General features: G+C 34.2%; 1 protein-coding gene across 1 annotated transcript in view; it reads left to right on the top strand.

The window, feature by feature from the left end:
* LOC139522641 (uncharacterized) overlaps window positions 1–24,112 on the top strand; it is a 217,888-nt gene that overhangs the window by 27,451 nt on the left and 166,325 nt on the right. The window contains exons 11-12 of the mRNA XM_071316107.1: window positions 20–228; window positions 3,545–3,702. Coding sequence (XP_071172208.1) covers window positions 20–228; window positions 3,545–3,702 — 367 coding nt within the window. The remainder of the gene's footprint in view (window positions 1–19; window positions 229–3,544; window positions 3,703–24,112) is intronic.

The following is a 24,112-nucleotide window of genomic DNA, read 5'->3' on the forward strand; positions in this document are numbered from 1 at the left end:
TGATGATATTTATTTTAAGCACCATCACCAAATGGTTATGTACTATTGATGAAGGGAGTGACTGGAGTAGAAACATATCCTCCTGGTGTTACTGACCTATTTGGATTATGGAATTCAACTAAGACCATTAATGAATTCCAACCAGGAGCCAACTCACTGACATCAAACTTCCCAGGACACTACAAACCAATATGGTCAAACAACTGGACAGGACTTTGTTTAGATAAGGTATGGAAACAGTCTCTTATAGAGATTGCATTGGTGACGTAAAATATATCGATATAAGAAAAAAAAATCGTAATTACAATACATATATAACTACTTCTAAAAGAACGGCAGACAATATCTGTTACAAAAAGCTCTGTTTTTCTACCCATAAACAAGCTACATCAACTTTTGGGGGATTGCAACATAATTCTAAACTGCATTCCTAAATATGAAATCGTTCAAACTATAATTGCATGTTGGTGCTTTAAACTGTTTCCCGAAACTGATTACCCTAAAGATCATAAAGATAATAACATTTTATTTACTAGAATTAAGTAAGTCAATAAGGGTTGGGATTCTATAAATATTACCGGTATTCTGTAAAAGAACAAATATGTTTAACTGTCGAAATACTAAGCTCCCCCTTTTTGTTACGTGTACAAAAAATCTACCGAGAAGTAATGTTTTAATTATAGCGATGTGTAAATTTGTTACTATCAGATTTTTTTATAGTTTTGTTTATTTCAAACCAGAAACAATACAGCTTATAGGTATTTCATAACAGAACATTTTTAATACAATCGGAAGCAAGACTACATATTAAAAATCACTCCGACCATACGCCTACGTCATGAAGTAAGTTAAAAAACAAAACCCGAATTGAAGCTAAATTAAAAAAACACAATAAAAATTAATTAAATCAAGCACTATCAATCAACGGATCAAATGAAAAAAAAAGTGTCATATTCATTACTTGGTACATATATTTTCGAAGTAAAAAGTAAAAACACAAAATCTCCGAGGAAAATTTTTTCAAATTCCTAACTCGGTACAGGCATTTATTTATATAGAAAATGGGGGATTAATCCTTGTTTAAAGCTAGCTTAACCTCTGGTTAAATATGGTTTTATAGTAAACTAAACATCCCACGTATATGACAGTTGACCAGTATTCAATTAGGTGGGTGATGAGGCAACCCAAATAGACATAATACCTTAAGGCTAGTATGATAATTTTTGGCATCCAACAGCAAAAACTTTGTAAACACACACGTGGTGCAATCAAAAACCTGGTGATGCATTTTCAAATCAGCGAAAATAGTTGAATTAATTACTTTTGAGCGTTAAAATATCGTTTAAAGTAAAAGATATTAGTAGTATAATGATTTTCAATAGTCATAAGTTAATAAAACGAAAACAAATCAAGATTACAAACCTCATCAGAGGAAAACTCTAAGAGGAAACCAACGGAACAACAGAAACACTGAACTGCTATGGGGTTGATGTAGAGACAGAGGGAGGTCTGATAGTATTAACGAAACCTGATCAGACGGAGATTTCGGACCTACAAATCCAACCTAAATTACAACCGTTTGCTGGTCCATAAAGCTCAAATTACGATATTTTAGTGAACGATAGCAGAGATAACACAGATGTGTCAATAGATAATGCAAGATGTGGTATGAATGCCAATAAGTCAACTCTCCATCCTAGTAGCAATTTATAAAAGTAAACCATTATAGCCCCAAGGTATGGCCTTCAACACGGAGCCTTGGTTCACATTGAACAGCAAGTTATAAAGCGCACCAAAAACTACTAATGTAAAACCATTCAAACGGGAAACCCAACGGTCTTATCTATGTAAACGAGAAGCATGGTTGAGCCATTAGAGAAAATAGACAAGAACTACATACATACAAACAAAACCTGGAAGATATATCACATATTTTAGGTGAAAAGACATTGAGGATGATGGTTGTAGTATGAACGTAGTCAGGTCGTAAGAAGAGCGTGATGAGGACGGCAGGGGCGTGCTAGAATCGTACTATGGTCTTGAACAGCGTGGTATAAACATGGTAGAGTCGTAGTGGAAGCGTAATTGGGTTAAAGTGAGAACACGATGGTCGTAGTGAGGTCGTAATAACGTTACTGTGAGATTGTAGTGCAGTCTCTCCAGAAAGAATAACGCTTTCGAGACGCTCTCGCTACGATGGTACATGCCATCTAACTACGACCTTAGTGCGCTCTCACTGCGGTTCTACTACGACCTGATTCGCCACGATCAAACTACGATTGTTTTGAACATGTTTAAAGTTGGCCACGCTCATCACGATCTTGAAGACCTCACCACGACCGTGATACGACCTTACTACGATCATCAAAATTTTCAATTTTTTCACAGATCGTAGTGCGATCGTGGCCTAGTGGGACTGCGGTTTAATACCACCTTTTCGGGCACAGTAAAAAAAAAAAGAACATACAGGAAAGTAGTACATATTTAAAACAAAATAGTTTCTACGCTCAGGTGTAAACCTCATCCATGTAGCATACATTTTTGCAATTAAGGTATCAAATGAATTGCAAAGGACTGGGTAACACTCAAATCACTAATAAATGTTATGTATATTGGCGTTTGTTTTTGTAAAAGTTCAGTGTTACTGTTGTTAAGTTGTTTTCCTCTTATAGATAAATCAGGAATAAATTGACTTTGGCCAAAGGGTTTCGATTCTAAGTAAAATCGTTTAAGATTCCATTTTGCACAACTGAATCATGATAACCCATTCATCCGCTTTTACCGTTCCATACAAGTGTCCAAATCATTCACAGTTAGTACTGGTTTTATCATTGTGAGCACTGCTGTTTTTAAAGGACAATATTTTGGACATATTTGAATTTGGTATACAGAAGCCTTGAGTAGCATAATGACCTTCAGAGACTCTTTTCCTTCAGACCTAACCTACTTAAAAGAGGGATAAAGGGTAAAATTATCCCTAAATAATAAGTGTTTTTTAAATCCCATTTTTTTTCGAAATGAGATTCAAATAATAAAACTCAGATATAATTTCCATATTCAATGAAGCATTATACTATATAGCTGACCATAAATGTTTTTTACTCTTTATCGAAGCCGTGTCTATACCTGTAGTTGTTTATATTCTCATCACTTTTATCTGGTTGATGGTTGTATCATATTGAAGCAAATCAAATTAAAGAACATCCAGTTGCTATAATTAGTTGATGTATGTCTGGCCTTGAAGGCATAACACTTTCCTCAGTGCTCGGAGCACAAAAATCATGCTCGAAACATGAAATCCAGCAATTTGATTGGTTGATTTTCGAGTCTGAGTACAAAAATCATGCTCGAAAGTGTTATGACCGTGAGGCCAGGTATACAGGATGCACAGGACATTATTCTATTTGAGATACTTGTTCTGAGATTCAGAAATGTGATTAGTAATTGGTGTCTTGAATATTCTAATTAAGCGTGAAATTGTACAGTAATTTTGTTCAAAAGTAAATAAACATCAATAAATATAGATATTAGATCGAAATTACAGGTCAGGGTATCTATATACAAAAATGGTGTAGAGAAAGCTTTCATGTTGTTCAATGCTACAGGAGCAGATAAGATGAGTTGGTTTACACCTAGCAGAATTATAGATTCGTCATGGGTTGATTTACAATCTACACCTAAACAGTACTTTGCAATGTCTCCGTAAGTATTCGTCATGGGTGGATTTACAAACTAACAACTAAACAGTACTTTGCAATGTCTCAGTAAGTATTGATTTACAATCTACTAATTCATTCAATATGGTTTCACATCTAGCTGTTTAGAAAATAACACATATGTTAGTGGCAAGAAATGTTTAGCCTGAATAAAATCATTCGCTCTAGTTTGAAATTTTGTGTTTCTGCAACTAAATTTACCAGTCTTCGATCTGTAGATAACATAATTTTAAATTCACGTTTGATCTAGTTGATGATATTCTGTCACTCAATTCTCCCTATTTCATGAGTGCTTGCATCGCATATCCCTCTGTACACATGATTCAGGATACTTCCAAAATTAAAACTTCTTTTTTATATCTTGATTGTTTTATCGATGTTGACACAGATGCAAACTAGAATCTATGACAAACATGATGATTTAAACTTCCTAATTGTGAACTTTTCTCAGTAGTTATAGTCCTCTAACCAATTGTATGGCGTTAACATATTTCTTCACACAATATGGACATTCCTAACAAAGATAAAATTGAGAATGGAAATTGGGAATGTGCCAAAGAGACAACAACCCGACCATAGAAAAAAACAACAGCAGAAGGTCACCAACAGGTCTTCAATGTAGCGAGAAATTCCCGCAACCGGAGGCGTCCTTCAGCTGGCCCCTAAACAAATATATACTAGTTCAGTGATAATGAACGCCATACTAATTTCCAAATTGTACAAAAGAAACTAAAATTAAAATAATACAAGACTAACAAAGGCCAGAGGCACCTGACTTGGGACAGGCGCAAAAATGCGGCGGGGTTAAACATGTTTGTGAGATCTCTACCCCCTATACCTCTAGCTAATGTAGAAAAGTAAACGCATAACAATGCGCACATTAAAATTCAGTTCAAGAGAAGTCCGAGTCTGATGTCAGAAGATGTAACCAAAGAAAATAAACAAAATGACAATAATACATAAATAACAACAGACTACTAGCAGTTAACTGACATGCCAGCTCCAGACTTCAATGAAATTGACTGAAAGATTATGATTTCATCATATGAACATCAGGCACAATCCTTCCCGCTAGGGGTTTAGTATCATACCATCATAACATATATAAGAAGAACATAACCTGTGTCATGCCAACAACTGGTTTTTGAATAAATGTGTTTAGTTCCGATGCAAAACCCCTATAAGTGAATCAATATTAACGCCAAAAATATGAAATCTTTAATGACCTGACAACAGTATCGTAACTATATCCCTTCTTAATAAGTCTATTCAAAGGTTTTTTGAGGTGAATACTGACACCTTTGTGCTTTATAAAGAATATTTCCATAAAAAATTGGATGTGAAATACCTGAACGTATAAGAAGTCTGCATGTTGAGCTATATTTACGAAGGTCTACTCTTAACACAAAAACAGTCTAACAGAGATAAGAGTGACCAAAATTGGGAGGATGGGTTATGCATTTATAACAGGAGACACTTACATTGTCGAAGCATCCGGTCTTGTTTCTATTGAAGTTTCTGCGATTGATTTGTATATTCTAAATAGATTCGTGAGATTCGAACATAGGTTAACTAATTTTGCCATAAAATCAGTGTATTGTTTTCTTTGAAGTGTTTTATGGACTTCGTTGTCTTTTCGTCGTTTTCCTTTTTTCTCCCTTTTTTGTCATACTTTTTATGTACCATTTATTGGCATGATGTTTTCGTCTCTCTGAAATAAATTAATGTATTTTCTGATTTTATACACATGGTTCTGATCTATACGGGATTTGTTTCAAGAAAAGTCGCAATGACCTAAACCATCATTGTTCACATGCGTGCTATTCAACATATTCATTAAACATTAGCAGTAAAGGATCATCAGTGAAATAAATATGCAAAATTTGTTTTTATTGTCTTTGTTTAAACGAAAAATTTCAGAGACCCTGATTTCCTTAGAGAATTCTATGCCAGTCTGAACGCTGATAAAACGAAATGTGATTCAACTGGTTGGATGTTTATTTCTACAGCAAACAGGTGTTTTCTTGAAACTGACAAGAAACCAGCTTTCTATTATGCTCCAGGAACGAGCACAGCTCACTGGGGATATAGTAAGTCTTCAGTCTAACATTCGCATATGGCATTTCTTGTTTTTTTAGACTACATTTTGGAAGGATAAAAAGATTTTCAATTCCAAGTGATATAGAGTTGCTACTCACAAGCAAGACATTGAAGCAAGAGTTTAAAGTGGTGATGAAATTTGTTATGTTAAAACACTTGTTACAAATATTGAAAGACACTAGTCCATCAGTTTTGAAATTATTATCTTATTGGATCTGTTACACAGATTAAATAGATCAGTAGATATATTTATTATCTTTAATCCTGACAGTATTTTATTCAATGTTAATTAAGTAGGCTTTTTATTTATAATATATGCGTTTTAAACATGATATAAATTTTAATTTACTTTAACATTAATGAACCGACAAATACATTTATTTTTAATTGATTTTATCTCTTGATTTATAAAAACGAACAACACGAGAAGCTACTCGTTTTCTAAATCGCCTATGAAAATAATTATATAGACCACTGAGACATTTTACAAGAATACAAAAATAAACCATAGCACAATAACATAATGACGGGATGTATAAGTATTGAGCCACGTCGTACGGATATAACACAAATGTTCAACTGTATGTGTAAGTAATAATTTACAAAGTAAAATAAAAGAAAAAGATACATGTAACACGTAATTAAATTTTTTAACAACTTTAGAACCTAGAATACGTACCTCAAGACCATTGCGTATTGTTTACGGAAAATTTATCAACACGTTCTTGGTATCTTCTTATGAACGTTTAAGAAAAAGGTCGAGACGTTTTTTGTCATAACTCTGGTTCAACAACTTTCTGCTCAGACACTGTTGACGTTTCATACAGTCTGAATAGCAGCTTAAAGCTCTTGAATACAGAGTGAGTAGGGGCATGTTTATCCCATATGCAGGTAATTAAGGTATATTGCTATCAAAATTGAAACATCTTTAGTTATTAACTTTATATATTCATTATTCAAACTATAGAATATTGCTGTATAGAAATGGAAACATAATAATTATTTCTTTTTTGGTATAGTTTTGTTCTCAATCAACCATCATTGCAAATTTTCAGATATAAGGAACAGTTCACTGTATTTGTAGTATCCTTTATTTCAAGCTGGATAGAATAGATAATTTTTAGATGGTATACATTGGACAGTTTTTATATCTATTTTAAGTCATTTATAACCTATTTTTGAAGAATCATGAGTGATTAATTTTTTTTAACAGCTAAAGCAGGTGTTGGTGATGTCTTTACTATACAGGGACATATCACGTGTAAGTATCAAAGTTTAAACAGGTACACGATGATATCTTTATTCATTTAACTATGACCTTGATAAAACACCACTTGTTGAAAAATGATTATCACAAAACGTATAGAACTAAACAGAAATGAAATAAACTCCAATACTTATATGTTTAAATAGATAAAAGAAGATGTGGAATGAGTGCGGATGGCAAAAATCTCCATCCTAGTCACTATTTGTAAAAGTAAACCATTGTAGGTAAAGTACAGCCTTTAACACGGAGGCTTGGCTCACACCGAACAGCAAGCTACAACGAGCGTGTGTGAAACGATTCAAAAAAGGAAACCAACAGTCGTAGCTTTATAGAAACGAGAAAACAAATAAAAAACGGCAACAACTGAAAATCAAAATGTTTATTTCTAGGCGAAATTATTCAAACAAAATAACTTGTTTTGGTGAGAAGAGTCAAAACTTTTAATACCGAACTTTGCAAACACAGGCACCTTACTTTGCATCTAGACCTGACTCCAGGACCAATCTTCACATGCCCATCATATAAGTACACATATCTATTTACATTACCCCTTCCTTGTCTAGATAAGGTAAAGAAAATAAAACATGAAATCATTCCCACTAGAACTTTGACCAACTTTGTCACCATACCTCATTCAAAGACCAGACTACATATACGCACCAGGTTAGAACATATATTAACTTACATTGCCCTTCATGGCCAAGATAAGGCAAAACAAACAACAATCCATTTCCACTAGTACCTTGACCAATTTTGTCACCGTACCTCATTCCACGACCAGACTACACATACGCACCAGGTTAGAACACATTTACTTACATTGCCCTTCATGGCCAGGTAAGATTAGTGAAAAACCAACACACCATTCCAACTAGGACTTGGACCAACTTTGTGAGCATACTTTGTCCCTTTATGACCCAGCTTATGTCAACGATTTAACAAATAAACCACTCCCACTAGGACACGGAACTACTTTATCACCATTCGTGACTCAGGACCGATCTACACATACCCATCAGATAGGTACGCATATCTTCTTACATTGTCCTTTCATGTCTCAATTAAATGGAAAGGCAAACAAAGCAAACGGAGGGATAATTCCAGCCATTTAAAAAATAGAAACATACAAAACAGTATTTAACAATAAATAAACAAAGTATATCAGATCTAAAGAATTTTGTAAATGGCAACATTAATAAAAAAAACTAATATTGTTTCCGCGTTTCAATGATGATGATGGGAAATTTTAATTTTTGGTTATTTTATGTGTTATTCAGGGTTATATCTCTCTTATATATCAACTTTGATAATGTTTAGTATTCAATAAAATAAAGGGTGAATGAATAAAGGCATCAGTAGTATACCGCTGAGAGATGTTAAACAATTAAAAAAACAACAACAATAACCTTGAACATAAAGCCGCAATATACAATAATATACACTGGTAAATGAACTGTGTGGTAACATATACAATTTAAATAGAGAATGGAAATATTGTTATATAAAAAAATAAAATTTTTTTTGTTCATAGCACGAAGCATGCAAATCTATGGTAATACTACGCATTTATCAAGACGGTACTTTGCCCGTTTATGGTTTACTTTAACAAATTTTGACTTAGATGGAGAGTTAGCGCTCATGCAACATCTTCCTATATCTATTAAGTATCTTTTTTTTCGTGATTTAATATTTAATCTATACCATTTTCTATCCAAAATTATCAAAGGTACCAGGCTTATGATTTTTATATAAACCAGACACGTACTTCGTCTACATAAGACTCATCGGTGACGCCTAGATAAAAATAATGTTTGCCAAATACGGCTTAGGTAATCTATGTCTGGGATAAGAAACTCCTTAGCATTTAGAAAAATTCATACTTTTGTAAACAGAAAATCTATAAAAATAACCATATAATTAATATTCATGTCAATACCGAAGTAATGACTACTGGGCTGGTGATACCCTCATGGACGCAGTGGCATCGACCCAGTGGTGTAAATAGTTCCAAAAGGTTATCAAAGGTACCAACCTTATAATTTACTACGTCAGACCCCTCGTGTCGTCTACACACGAATCATCAGTGACGCTCAGATCACAATTATAAGCCAACAACAAATACAAATACAAAGTTGAAGAGCATTGACCACCCAAAATTCCAAAAAGAAGTGCCAAAAAATGGCTAAGGTAATCTTTGTCTGAGATGAAAATCGAACATCGAAATGGTCAATTTCAAATATTATGCTGACTCATTTTATTGTTTGTGTTTTCATTTTTTCGCAGAATATATGTCATAGGTTCGAACGTTGTTTTTAAGTTCAACGTTCAAACCTATGATTGTGTTGGATAAAAGCCGCAATTTTTATACGTGTGCATGTAAAGCAAATGTCGTTAAAGAGGGTCTAAAAACAGCACAAGCAACATTTTCCAAAAGACCAAAGGAGTGAAAAAATATATCTCAATAAAACGCATTTGACCAGCAGGTCGAACAACTGATGTTCTTAAACCATGCTGACTTCCATGGACGATTGTCAAATAAATTGACCGCAAGGTGTAACAAAATAGATCTCTATATTAGTTAAATAGCAAGTAGAAAACAGTAAATTTGCGGTAAAGATGGTAAACAACAGCATTAGGTGCCGAATTTGATTTTTTGCACCATATCAGGATTTCGACAATTAATGTCTCTTAAGTGATGTTAGGGATCGAAAAGTATTTGGAAGGCCATTTAACTTACCTCATTTTGGGATAGACTCTTGAATTTGAAAGTGTCATAATAGGATGACCAGATTATATTAACCGGAGGGAAAATATAATACAAGCCAAAACGAAATAAATATAAACAAGTGTAAATTGAAAAAAGAGGGACGAAAGATACCAAAGGGACAGTCAAACTCATAAATTTAAAACAAACTGACAACGCCATGGCTAAAAATGAAAAAGACAAACAGAAAAACAATAGTACACATGACACAACATAGAAAACTAAAAAATAAACAACACGAACCCCACCAAAAATTAGGGGTGATCTCAGGTGCTCCGGAAGGGTAAGCAGATCCTGCTCCACATGTGGCACCCGTCGTGTTGCTTATGTGATTACAAATCCGGTAAATAGTCTAATTCGGTAGGTCACATTCATGAAAGGGAAGGGGATTGTAGTTACGACGTAAGGAACATATCCGATATCATTTGTGAAACGGTTATTCCATAACGGTCAACCAACTCGTGATGGCGTCCGTAAAGTTTACGAAGGGATGATTTCAACTTCACCATTTGGAACTCTAGGTTTAATAGCTTCCTTGTAAGCAGTAACCCTCTATCAAGAAAATCATGATAGGAAATGTAAGCACGGGAATATCGTATCAATTGGGAGATATATACCCCGTATGCAGGTGCTGCTGGAATGTTGCTACTTAGAAATGGAAAGTTCACAATGGGAAAGCTGAAATCATCTCTTTTGTCGTAAAGTTTTGTTTTCAACCGACCCTCATTGTCAATTTCTAGATGTAAGTCAAGATATGAAGCCGACTTAACTGTATCTGTAGTATCCTTTATCTCCAATTCGATGGGATAGTTGCGTTCAACATAGTCACCAAATTTTGAATTGTTTAGTGAAAGAACGTCATCTATATAGCGGAAAGTAGAGTTAAAGGATATTGCTAACTTCTTATCTTTCTTTCTAAGAAGTTCCTGCATGAAGTCAGCCTCATAATAATAAAGAAACAAGTCGGCAAGAAGAGGGGCACAGTTTGTTCCCATTGGGTTATATGATTGCGTTGGAAAAAAAACCGCAATTTTTATACGTGTGCATGTTAGAAATTTCGTTGTAGAAGGGGTCTAAATACAGCACAAACAACATTTTCCAAAAGACCAAATGAGTGAAAAATTATATTCTAACAAAACGCATTTGACCAGCAGGTCGAACAACTGATGTTTTTAAACCATACTGACTTCCAATGACGATTGTCAAATAAATTGACCGCAAGGTGTAACAAAATGAATCTCTACATTAGATAAATACCAAGTAGAAAACGGTAAACTTGCGGCAAACATGGTAAACAACAACATTAGGTGCCGAATTTGATTTTTTGCACCATATCAGGATTTCGGCAATTAATGTATCTTCAGTGATGTTAGGGATCGAAAAGTATTTGGAAGGCCTTTTAACTTACCTCATTTTAGGATAGACTCTTGAATTTGAAGGTGTCATAATAGGATGCCCGGATTATATAAACCGGAGGGAAAATATAATACAAGCCAAAACGAAATAAATATAAACAAGTCTAAATTGAAAACAACGTTCAAACATTTAATTGCGTTGGCTAAAATCCGCAATTTTTATACGTGTGAATGTAAGAAATTTCATTGTAGAAGAGGTCTAAATACAGCACAAACAACATTTTCGAAAAGACCAAATGAGTGAAAAATTATATTCTAACAAAACGCATTTGACTAGCACCCCTGCTGACTGCCGTTGACAATTGCCAAAAACAGTACGTCTGAACCAGTGTCAACTCTACAACAGATTTATCCATCGGATCACCAGCAGTGATGCTGATACATTTAGATGTTTGTGTGCATTCTGTATATACAACTCGTTTAAACATCAGCCCAACAATGTTAGACGAGTAATATATATATATATATTAGGGTTTGAACACAGCGTTCCATATCAGCTGATGATTTCCTGGAAGGCAGGTTTGTTTAAGACAGAATAAAAATGTTCAGCTCGAATTGACAATATGAATATTGTTAATTTATATAAAGATAAAGATAGGTTTTCATGATATTATTATGAAACTGAAATAGAGTATAATAAAATTCGGTGTCATTCTTGTCTTGTAGTCGATAGTCAATTGTAAAATGTGTTTGAGACATAATTGCCAGTTATTAGTATAGTGTGCATCTTGCAAATGTATTTTTAGGGAAAGTGCCAATGCTGTACCTTGGAAAACCCTTCCAACCAGGAAAAGAACCAACTCTGTCAGCATATAAGCCATTTCCATCAGATCTTCTGCCAACAGTGCTACCATATTTTACAACAGGACCCGGCTACACATATACACTTAAAAAAAAAGCTCCACCAACAATTAATCCTGGAGAGATACCTACTTTACCACCTTACAAACCATTCCCACCTGTACTTATGCCAACACTGGTACCTATCATTACCCAAGAACCAGGGTATACCGACCCACCATGGATGATGCCAACTCAGTATCCAGGTATTACATATAAATAAAGGCAACAGTAGTATACCGCTGTTCAAAACTCATAAATCTATGGACAAAAAACATAATCGGGGTAACAAACTAAAACTGAGGGAAACGCATTAAATATAAGAGGACAACAACGACACACCATTAAAATGTAACACACACAGAAACGGACTAAGCATTAGACAAAATCCTATGAGAATAACAAATATAACAATATATAATCCAGGGAATGAACCAGCATTAGCACCCAATAAATCTTTCCTACCAGATTTGTTGCAAACACAAGCACCATATTTGACACTAGGCTATAGCTACACATATCCAAAGGGTTATACGATACCTACACAGTTTCCAGGACAGATACCTACATTAGAATCAAATAAACCATTTCCGCAAGAACTTTGACCAACACTATCACCTAATTTAGTACCAGGTCCATGCTACACTTATCCTTCTAGACTGGTACCACCAACCAGGTATCCTGGAGGAATACCAGCACTAGCACCACATTAACCATTCCCTCAAAGACTGGGTCCAACTATTTTTCTATATGTGTCAAAAGGAACGATTATACATACCAATCAGTTTTCCTTGATCTTGAGATATACCAACTTCGTCAACTTTCAAAACATTCCAACCAGGACTTGGACTACTATACCTGACTCAAGGACATGTTACAGATACCCCCAGCTAGGTGCACATCCCTTTCATGGCCAGGCTTAGGTAAAAGGAAAAACAAAAGAATGCTTCCCAACAGGACTTTGACCAATCTTATTACCTGACCTCGTTTAGGGTATGTGCCAGCTTAGGTAAAGTAATACACAAAATATCCCAACAGTACTTAAACCAACTTTGTCACCATACCTTACTCTAGGACAAGGCTACCGTACCCACCATGTAGGTACCCATTCCTAATTACATTGTCCCTGCATGGCCCAGCTTAAGTAAAGGGAAAACAAACAAACCATTCGCAGGACTGGGACCAACTTTATCACCATACCTGACACTAAGACCAGGACTAGGACCAGGCTACATTTACCTTTTAGGTAGGTACTCTTACCTACTAATATTGTCCCTTTATGACTCAGTGAGGGATAATTCCAGACATCGACACCGCATGCACTGTATCCATCGCTCCAGATCACTCGGACACCTAGACTAAACTCTATAATTCAGCTATTGGTAGCCTTTTGTTACATTTCTCTGCCAGTAGAATCCAGACTTGTAAAAAAGGACATGATATATTAGGCATATAAAAATCTATCGTACAGGATAGTAAGATACAAATAAACACACATATATATGTGTGTATGTTTTACACAGTTACTTTTGTTGTATTTCATTAATTTTCTTTTCCAGAGACGAGCTTCCGGGCATATTGATTAAATATATATGATAAGGGTTTTGACACAGTTTTTCATATCAGTTGAGGCAACTAGATTGTTGTTTTTATCTAGCCGACGGGTTCGTTTATAAAAATAATCTACTCGAATTTACAGTTTGGATATTGTTAATATATATAAAGATAATTATGCCCCGTCCGTCCCGCTTCAGGTTAAATGTTTTGGTTAAAGTCTTTGGTTGAGGTAATTTAAAAAGCTCATGACAAAATTCGGTGTCCTTCCTGTCTTGATCGGCAATTGTATAATGTGTTTGAGATATTTTCGTTAATCATTGATATAGTGTAAACCATGCAAAGACAGCATGCTTAGATTAACATACATGTATTTTCAGGGAAAGTACAAACACAGTACCCAGGAAAATCCTTCCGACCAGGAAAAGAACCTTCTCTGCCAAATAAAACACCAAATCCTTTACCAACAATGGGACCTTATTTTACAAGTGAGTACTGTGCCTAGCTGGGCTGACTTAACACCTGCTCCACATCGATGTCCTATAACACAAATTCCTCCTATTGCAGGTAAATACTCGGCCTTGCTGGGCTGAAATTAACTCACCGTGCACAATATCTAGCTCTAATAAATAAATACATCCAATAACAGGTGAGTACTCGGCCATGCAGGACCGAGATTAACATCTATACCACATCTAGGTCCTAGTACAAAAGTTCCCCTCATTACAGGTGAGTACTAGGCCATGCTGGCCTGACACTAAATCCTGCACCATATCTAGGTTATAGTACACAAATAACTCCCATTACAGGCGAGTAAACAACACCAGGGCTGACAACACTATATTTAGGTCCTAGTACACAAAGAAATCCCGTTCCTGTAAATACTCATACAAACCTGGCTGACAATAACATCTGCACCATATCCACGTCCTAGTACACAAATACCTCCCATCACAGGTGAGTACTCATCGAAGCTTGGCTTAAATTAACACCTGCACCATATCTAGGTTATGGTACACAAATAACTCCCATTACAGGTAAGTACTTATCCAAGCTTGGCTTAAATTAACACCTGCACCATATCAATGTACTAGTACACAAATACTTCCATTACAGGTGAGTACTCTTCCAAGATGGGCGGATATTAACACTTGCACCATATCTTGGTTCTAGTAAACAAATACCTCATGTTACATGTGAGTACTCATCAAAACTTGGCTGCATGAAAACCTGCACCATATCTAGGTCCTGTACACACATGTCTCCTGTTATAGGTGAATACTTGGTCTAGCTTGACTGAAATTGACATCTACACCGCATCTAGGTCCTAGTACATAAATACCTTCCATTACAGGCGAGTACTTAACCTACCTTGGCTGACATTAACACTTGCACCATATATAGTTCCTAGTACACAAATATCTCCCATTACAGGTTAGTACTAGGACAAGCTTGGTTGACATTAAGAAATGCATCATATATATGTCCTAGTACACATATACCTCCAATTACAGGTGAGTACTAAGACAAGCTATGCACTATATCTAGGTTCTAGTACACAAATACCTCATGTTACAGGTGAGTATTTGGCCAAGCTAAGCTGACATTAACATCTACACCATATCTAGGTCCTAGTACACAAATACCTCCCATTACAGGTGTATACTTGGCCTAGCTTGGTTGACATTAAAATATATACCATATCTAGGTCCTAGTACATACATACTTTTATATTGTAGCCATACCTTACATCAATACTTGTTTATACAAGGGTAATGTATACACCCAGGGACAGAAATGGTATGATGACTGTGACAAAGTATGTGTTTGCCAAGATGCTAAGATGGGATTGTATAACTGTCAGGACAGGTAACATTTTATTGGGATTTTTTATGTTGTTTAAAACCTGAAATTTGTGGTGATGCAATTTACTGAGTCTACAAATAATGAATCTTTAAAACTATTTGAGGAAATTTGAATGTACATTATATAGGGTACGTACTGTATAATGAATCTTTTTGTAGACGAAACGCGCATCTGGTATCTATGAAGAGTGTATTTATCATCCTTTACAACAGACAAAAAAAAAAAACCCAGCTGATCTGCAAGGTATAACATCGACTTTACATCATGTATTGTGTTACATCTCTAGATAAAGCCGACAAAGAATGACTTTCATTTAATTAAACAAAGCAGATATTTAAGGTTCTTAAAAATTTTTTATGATCCCGTAGCTAGGCAAAGGGACATTAAGTGTTAGCATTAACGGTACATTGTTAGTCCCATACGATCTTACTTAGGTTTTCCGTATCAAATTCGATGAAACTAATACACAATGCAAAGAACTGAAACTTGATGCCAGAGTTGGAATTTGGACAGTAAGCAGCTAATCGTTCAAGACTGAAGAGTAATGTCACTTCATTACTTGGAAAATTGATTAGTTTCGTTTCAGCACTCTCACTTCAATTTTCCTTATCCAAATTTTATGAAACTCATATAAAAGCTAAGTCAAAACTTTTGGATAGTGAGTCACTTACCATTTTTTGAGTTTTCTTGAGTCATGTACTTTTTCAAGGAGTTATCAAATCTTAAATTAAAAAAAAAATAGGTAGCCGCGACCTTAATTAGACAGCAATAACACTTGAACGTCACTTTTCTCAGTCTCAAATATGAGAAACAGTATGGTGTACTTATCCTATTTACATATATTTCAGATGTGCAAAGTACTCTAACATAGGCTCTAACTGTGTTACAGTATAGTTTACGTATCTCGTTTATATATATTTCAGATGTGCTAAGTACTCTAACCTAGGCCCAAACTGTGTTACAGTATAGTTTACTTATCTTGTTTATATATATTTCAGATGTGCTAAGTACACTAACCTAGGCCCTAACTGTGTTACAGTATAGTTTACTTATCTTGTTTATATATATTTCAGATGTGCTAAGTACTCTAACCTAGGCCCTAACTGTGTTACAGTATAGTTTATTATCTTGTTTATATATATTTCAGATGTAACAAGTACTTTAACCTAGGCCCTTACTGTGTTACAGTATAGTTTACTTATCTTGTTTACATATATTTCAGATGTGCTAAGTACTCTAACCTAAGCCCAAACTGTGTTATGGTACCTGATAGTAGAGACCCACAATGTTGTCAAGCTCCTGACTGCAACAACAAAAATACAACAAATATCCAAGTTGTACAGGGAACCATAACTGGCACTGGTACTCTACCTCCACCAGGTAAGCTCACCTAAGCTCCAAAGGGTAAGTCTATAGCATAAAGGTAACCCTGTACTGGTATTCTGTCCCATCCACGTTTGTGCTAGTTAAACCTACAATACCTCCAAAGGGTAAGTCTATTGTATAAAGGTAACCTTGCATTGGTACTCTACCACTACCAATCGTTGTGCCAGGTTAACCTACAATAGCTCCAAAGGGTAAGTTTATTGAATAGAGTTAACCCTATACTTTATACAATATTTCATCTAAATATTGAAGCTGAAAAAGGAGGAGGTCATTATCAAAGGTCCGGTGATTTATTTTTTTATTTTTATTGATGACATTGTTCTATCTTGTAAACAATTTGAAGCTTAACATTAAAAATTAAAATAACAAGATGTGGTCAGATTGCGGAGACAACCGCATTGGAGATCAAATTGTCTAAATTTACAACTATATTTCAACTATATGGCCTTCAACAATAAACAAAACTAATACCGCATAGTTAGTTATAAACGGACAGAAATGACAAATGTCAAATAATTCAGATTAGAAAACTAAACACCTGACTAATTTACAAAACAATAAATGAAAAATAAATATGATCTTCAGCAACAGACGACAACCAATACATTACAGGTTCCTGACTAGCATCAGGCATATACAGAATGTAGTGGGGTTAAACATAGTTAAGTTTTCTTTATGACTGCTTCATATATCTTTCGAGCCAATGTTTGCATTAGTATTTGAATAGTTTGGAAGATACAACTTGTTGTTCTTAATAAAGAATACAAATGGATTGTATTAGAGCTCATAGTAATAATCACATATTATATGTGCTTAATATTCGATATCACTTCGATACTTAGTAATCACTTATGAAAAGGATTTACAAATATTAATTATATAAAATATGTAAATTATTTTTGTTGAGATCAACACAAATATATATAATAGTAACCTGCATATATCTACTATTTTTTTATTAACAGACACAAATGAGTGCGTAACAGAACCATGTCAATTTGGATACTGTGTGGACCAAGTCAATGACTTCGTTTGTAAATGTGTTTTATTATTTCATGGGAAAAGATGCCAAACAAGTAAGAATACAGCAATAGAAGAGATTCAACTATAAAATCTATGTTGTACGTTTCCGGTCAGGATAATCTCTAACAACACCTGCGTATAGAGTACAGTCATATATTTCCATAATTATACCTATTTGATAAGCTTGTAACTCTTTTTACAATGTTGGTGTTTTCAAGGACTGTTTGTTTATACTAATATATACTATCTTTTTAAATAATGTATTTTCCTTTGTCATATTTTGCCTCTCTTTGTAAAGCCCCCTTGGTAACTTCATATCACCACGGATAGGTTCCAATTGTCACAGACAATACTGTTATCCTGAATAACGGCAAAAAGATGTTTTTTATCATTTCAATTATATAGATAAATTCACCCATCTCACATAGTATGTTTTCGTATGAAAATAACTAAGCTACATAACATTCTAATTTCCTGTTTCATAATTCTGCCTATATCAAAGCGTTCCACAGTTGTTTGTATTCTACTAACAATAATATTGCGTTGCTGCTGCAACCATACACCTAAAAAATACTCAAATGTAATCAGCTAACGAAAAGCTTCTCGTGTTTGACGTCCTAAGATGTAAACGTCACATAAAAAGAAATATATAATAATTTACTTTCATATACATCCATATATTTGTTTGCAGTTTCTAAAACATAAAGCACGTGGTTATTTGCCTAAACAATAAATTCGAAAACAATTATCTTGTAGATTATATCTCGTTTTATTTATCACATTTGTAGATCATTATCATATGTTACTGGTTTTTTGAATATACGCCTCATTATAATAATAAATAAAACACATGAACAAATTTATAAGCATGAATGTTTTCATCCATTGCAGTGAAGACATGGGCTATTATAGCAATAACCTTAGCATCTGTAGTTTTGTGTATAATGTCCTATTGTATTTGTATTTTAACGTAAGTATATATATCAGAGAAACATTTAGCAATTAAGCCATTTAACAATAAAGATTAACTCAAAAAGAAATTGCAATTGATAAATTATGATTAACGTAGTTATATTAATCTATTTGAAGAAGTCTTGTTGTCAATTCGTTTGATGTATTTTATCCGTTGCTTTTGGTATTTTATTAGGGACCTTCCGTTTTGAATTTTCCTCGGAGTTCAGTATTTTTGCGATTTTACTTTTTTCGTATTAATTGATTGTACATTTTACTAAAATGTATACCGAACAATCAAAACGAAAATGCATTACATATTTTCAACTGGACGCTACACAAACAGTAATGAAACAATTGTTAAGTTATAACATATTTGAATAGAAAAGAGAACTTGAATGAATGAACAAAAACAAAAAAAATCATTTTATATAATATTGAAAAAATGTTGGTATTTTACAACTGGAATTGACTAACACAAGCAATATTTAAGATACACGCAACTTGTTCTTCGAGCCTCTCAGATCGTCACCAATATTTTTGTAGGCGGTTCCTGTTGCGATTTTGATTTCAATGTAACAGACCTATCAACAACTGACACATATAAAGGCAATAGTACTAAATCGCTGTTCAACAGCCAAAAATCAATTTCATTGAACCGAATCCGGGTCACAAACAAAACCGAGGGAAACACGTCTAATCTAAGAGGAAACAAAGCGAATCAACAGAAACACTAAATTGCTACAAAAAAAAAAAAAAAAAACACGCTACATACAAAAAACGGACTATGTGATAACAACTGCCATATTTCTGACATGGTAAAGAATATTTTAAGACAAAATGGTGGATTGAATCTGATATTATGGCTAGCCATACCTCCCGATTATATGGCAATGTTGAAAATATCGATAAAATGACAATATTATGGTATAGAAAGTGGGAGGAGTTTTTTTGAGCTGGAGGTGGGGTTAGGGAGTGATAGCTAGTTTTTTTAACCAGACGTAATCCACCATTTTCCTCGGAAAATACCTAAGCCAAGTCAGGAATATGACAATTGTTTTACATTTGTCCCGTTGGGTTTTATAGTCTACCGTTTAATTTTGTCAGTGTGTATGAAATTCTGTCTTTTTGAATTTTTTGTTAAATACTTTTTGGCACAGTCACTAGTCTCGGCGTAGTGTCTTGTAGACTGTTGATTGACTAGTCGTCCTTTTTTTGTTAAAGCTTTAAACTTTTACAGCTATCCTCTGAAATATGTTTAACATGCAGTGAACGGATTTGTTCATTCTTTACATCTACAACATTATGTATGCATTTGATTGTACATGTTTGGTGTGTCCTGCTCCCACATGTATTGTCACACAATGCTTGGCAATGTTACAAACATAAACTGTAAACATATATGTTTTGATTATCATTTCAGATGCAAACGTAAAACCAATCACATTGTTAAAGTAAAACCAGCAGTACTACAACCACAGCAACCTAAAACATCTGCTGTAGAGAAACAGAATGCTGTGATGTTTGTCTGACTAAAACATGAACTTACATAAATGATGGACGATAAACCTCTTGTCGTTTAATTGACATATTTTCTATTGAATTTTTGAACAACAAACGATTTGATACTTTTTGCAAACGTACCACGCCCTTTTCAAGTTGTGTGCATGCACATACAATAAACAGGCTATCAGCTTGTAGCTCAATTGCTGTTGTAGTTTGCCGTTCTATATAAAATAATTTTGTTGTTGTTTATGATTGTAATCTTTTTCGGATGATTTTTAGGAAAAACATATCCCCTTTCCATATTGAACGATATTTATTCATGTTTACTATGATTCATTGTTTGTGCGATGTATTTTTCGACAGCCGAAAGCTATTTCTAGTTGAAATCATATAAGAGCAATCATTCTTGAATATCTTGAAATGTTGTTGTTTTTCAAAATTATCAAAATACTCTTCATTCATATTGATAATTCAACCAGCGATTTGCAAGGCACTACATAGAAAACTGCGCAACATAAACCCAATATAAATGGGTGATAATCCCCGGTGCTTTGAATACATGTAATTTCTATCAGCAAACTTCTTTTTAATATCATAATTATTGTTTAAGCGCAATCACCTGTATTGTCTTGTAAATTTTTATTTTATAAAAATTTGTTGTTTATCATTTCAAAGAAAAAGATAAATAAAACAAATATCATACTATAAACCGAGCTCATCCTTAATAAATCCTGCAACTGTATACACAAAAGTGATATACACAAATAATAAAACCAATTAATAAATACTAAATTAAAAATAGTATCCCACTGAATAACTATGCCTAATCATTCTGGTCTGACTTATTTCGAACATGTAAAAAGTAAAATAGCAAAAATACAGAACTCCAAGGAAAAATTAAACGGAAAGTCGTTCATCAAATGGCAACGTCAAAAGCTCATACAAATCAAACGAATGGAAAACAACTGTCATATTCCTGACATGTTACAGGCATTTCCTCGTGTAAAAAATGGTGGATAAATCCTTGTTTTATAGCTAGATTAATCTCTCATTTGTATGACAATCGCGTATAATTTCATCATATTGACAACAATGTATAAGCAAAAAAACAAAACAAAAAAAACCCGAAGACTTAATAGATAAAACATATATTAAATGATTTTAAAACTTTTCAAGTCGAACAAATTATCGGAATTCAGTATGTTGACCAGATATAATTAAGAAATAATTCATGGAAGCCATAGATTTGTTGGAAATTTACACATGGTCTGGGCCGTGATATTCGAATTTTATCCTGAGCGTTAGAGAGGGATAAAATTAACGAATATCACGGCCCAGGCCATGTGTAAATTTACAACAAATCTATTGCTTCCATGAATTATTTCGATTCTAATAGGACAAATACGATCATTAAAAAACTGAAGCATGATGGGTATACCCTGTGTGTGGCTGTTCTGTTTTACCCACTGTTCGATAAATGTAAAACAAATCTAATAAACCTGCATGAATGATTTCTTAACTAACCGCTAGAAAAAATGTGATTACTTTTTTTACTTCTCAGTAAACCCAACATTTGCAATTCTAAATTTACATATTTTATCGTAAGCTACCGTCAAATTCACTGTTGACATGTTGTAACCAATGAGCCGCCATGTTGACTTGCTGAAATCAGTAAATGTGCGAATAATGCAATAGAACAGAAAACAAGCAACACCTACCTCAATACTTTATTTTAATGCAATTGTATCCGAGTTTAGAAGGTAAACGCAATAGAAAAACCTTCAGCTTTGACGTTTTCATTCGTATGACGTCATGTTTTGAAATGACGTTAATGCGCAAAAATCATTACTGGAATTTCGCGGAATTTTAATTTATTTTGTTTTTGTCCATTTTTCCGTTCTCTAATGTGTAAATTCTTTTTGTTATGCATCAGAATCAGAATAAATGTTTTGTCGGGTTTTATTCAATTGTAATTGTTAACACACCGAAATCCACAACCGTTTATACATAGGTTACGATACATGTGGATTTACGTGGAAGGCATATTTAAACAGCCATTTGTGTACATCTTGGAGTCTGCACTTAGTATAGATATATCGAGAATTTTATCACGGTGTTGTTAACAAAGCGAAAGAAGCACATATTAGAATATGAAACACAACCTTAACAGAAAGAAAGTCAGATGGCAAAAAGGGAACATTTATCCCTTAAATTGGAAGTTCGCACAGTGATTTATTCAAAACGGTAAAATTCATATTAAAACATTGTTTTGTTTCGTTTTTTCGTTCATATTGTCCAAAGACCCCATTTCAGCGGTTGCTGCTCGTTTTCGTAATTTGTTTTTATCGTTTCTATCTGTTTAATGTCATCTGCATTTTTTACTGAAGCTAATCGTGCTTTGTCGTCGGGAAAAATATTATACATTTCAAAGTTCGGAGTTCGGGAGAAAGATACAAATATGTTGTGGTCAATATTCAAAAGTCGTTTTACCCTGTCGAATTTCCATACATTTTTGCAATAGTTCAATACTGAATTTCGATAAAATGATGGTTAAAAAAAAAAATTCTCAGATATTTTTGACAAAAAAATTTGCGAAAGGGAACAGAGCTGTGTGTGTGCTTCAGGAGACAATTACTTGAATAAAATATGCATATGCGTAAACAGGAATAAGAAATCAAAGGGTGTATGGTGTATGCACTTGGAAGTTTGCATGCATGTGGTCCTACAAATCCCTGCTCCAACAGAGGGTAAAGAAGGAAAGACTGAAATCAACACAACGTTAGTTTGACGGTTATCATCGCCTTTTGGATGACCGATACGATGTATCGGTGTCTTCACTCACTAGCGACATAAACTGTCGGTCTCAGATTTTCATACCAGCATTATCGTCTGATTATTTATCATTCTAATGCAATTTGTATGTAACAATTATTTTAATTTGCTAAAAGTTACCGTCAAATCCACAGTTGACCAGGCGTAACTAAGGAGGGACAACCATTTTGAAATAATTGAATCAACAAATGTTCGATTACTACTAATAATCTAAAATAAAACAACACCTACCTCGAATTCGCCGTTTTAATGTTAATTTATTCGAATTTGAAGCGTACAGGTAACGTAATAACCTCCAGTTTGCAAGTTTTTATTTGTATGACGTCACATTTAACCATGACGTCTTGGCGACAAAATCATTCATGAAGTTTTGTGGATTTTGTTTTATTTGTCAACTTTAGACATTTTCCAAATTTTTATCGTTTCATTTCTTTTTGAAATGCATTAGAATCGGAATAACAGTATTGTACTTGAAGAGTTGCCACCGTCAATTTTGATTTGACGGTCGCAAATCTCCGTTTTACTGTCTCAACTACGCGTCGCCAGTAAAACTGCATTTGCGACCGTCAAATCTACAATTGACGGTGGCAACTCTTCAACTGCAGTACTGTTATTCCTTAAATTGTGTCATATACCCGATTGTGATATTTTGACTGATAGTGGATTCGCATTGTGGTTGATACATGCATCACACGAGACTGTTATCCTGTCGATGCACACAGTTTCGCTCCTTTTAAGGCTCATGAGTTTACCTATTCTTTTGTTACCTTGATATGTCTCTTTTGAATATATACAGGAAAACATCTTCCTGAAGGTTAGCAGATCATGAGTATACTTATGTGAATAGCTTTTTAAACACTGATAAAGAAGTTTTTCTTCTTCTTCTTCTTCT

Source organism: Mytilus edulis, chromosome 5 (assembly GCF_963676685.1).
Source record: "Mytilus edulis chromosome 5, xbMytEdul2.2, whole genome shotgun sequence".
Lineage (NCBI taxonomy): Eukaryota > Metazoa > Mollusca > Bivalvia > Mytilida > Mytilidae > Mytilus > Mytilus edulis.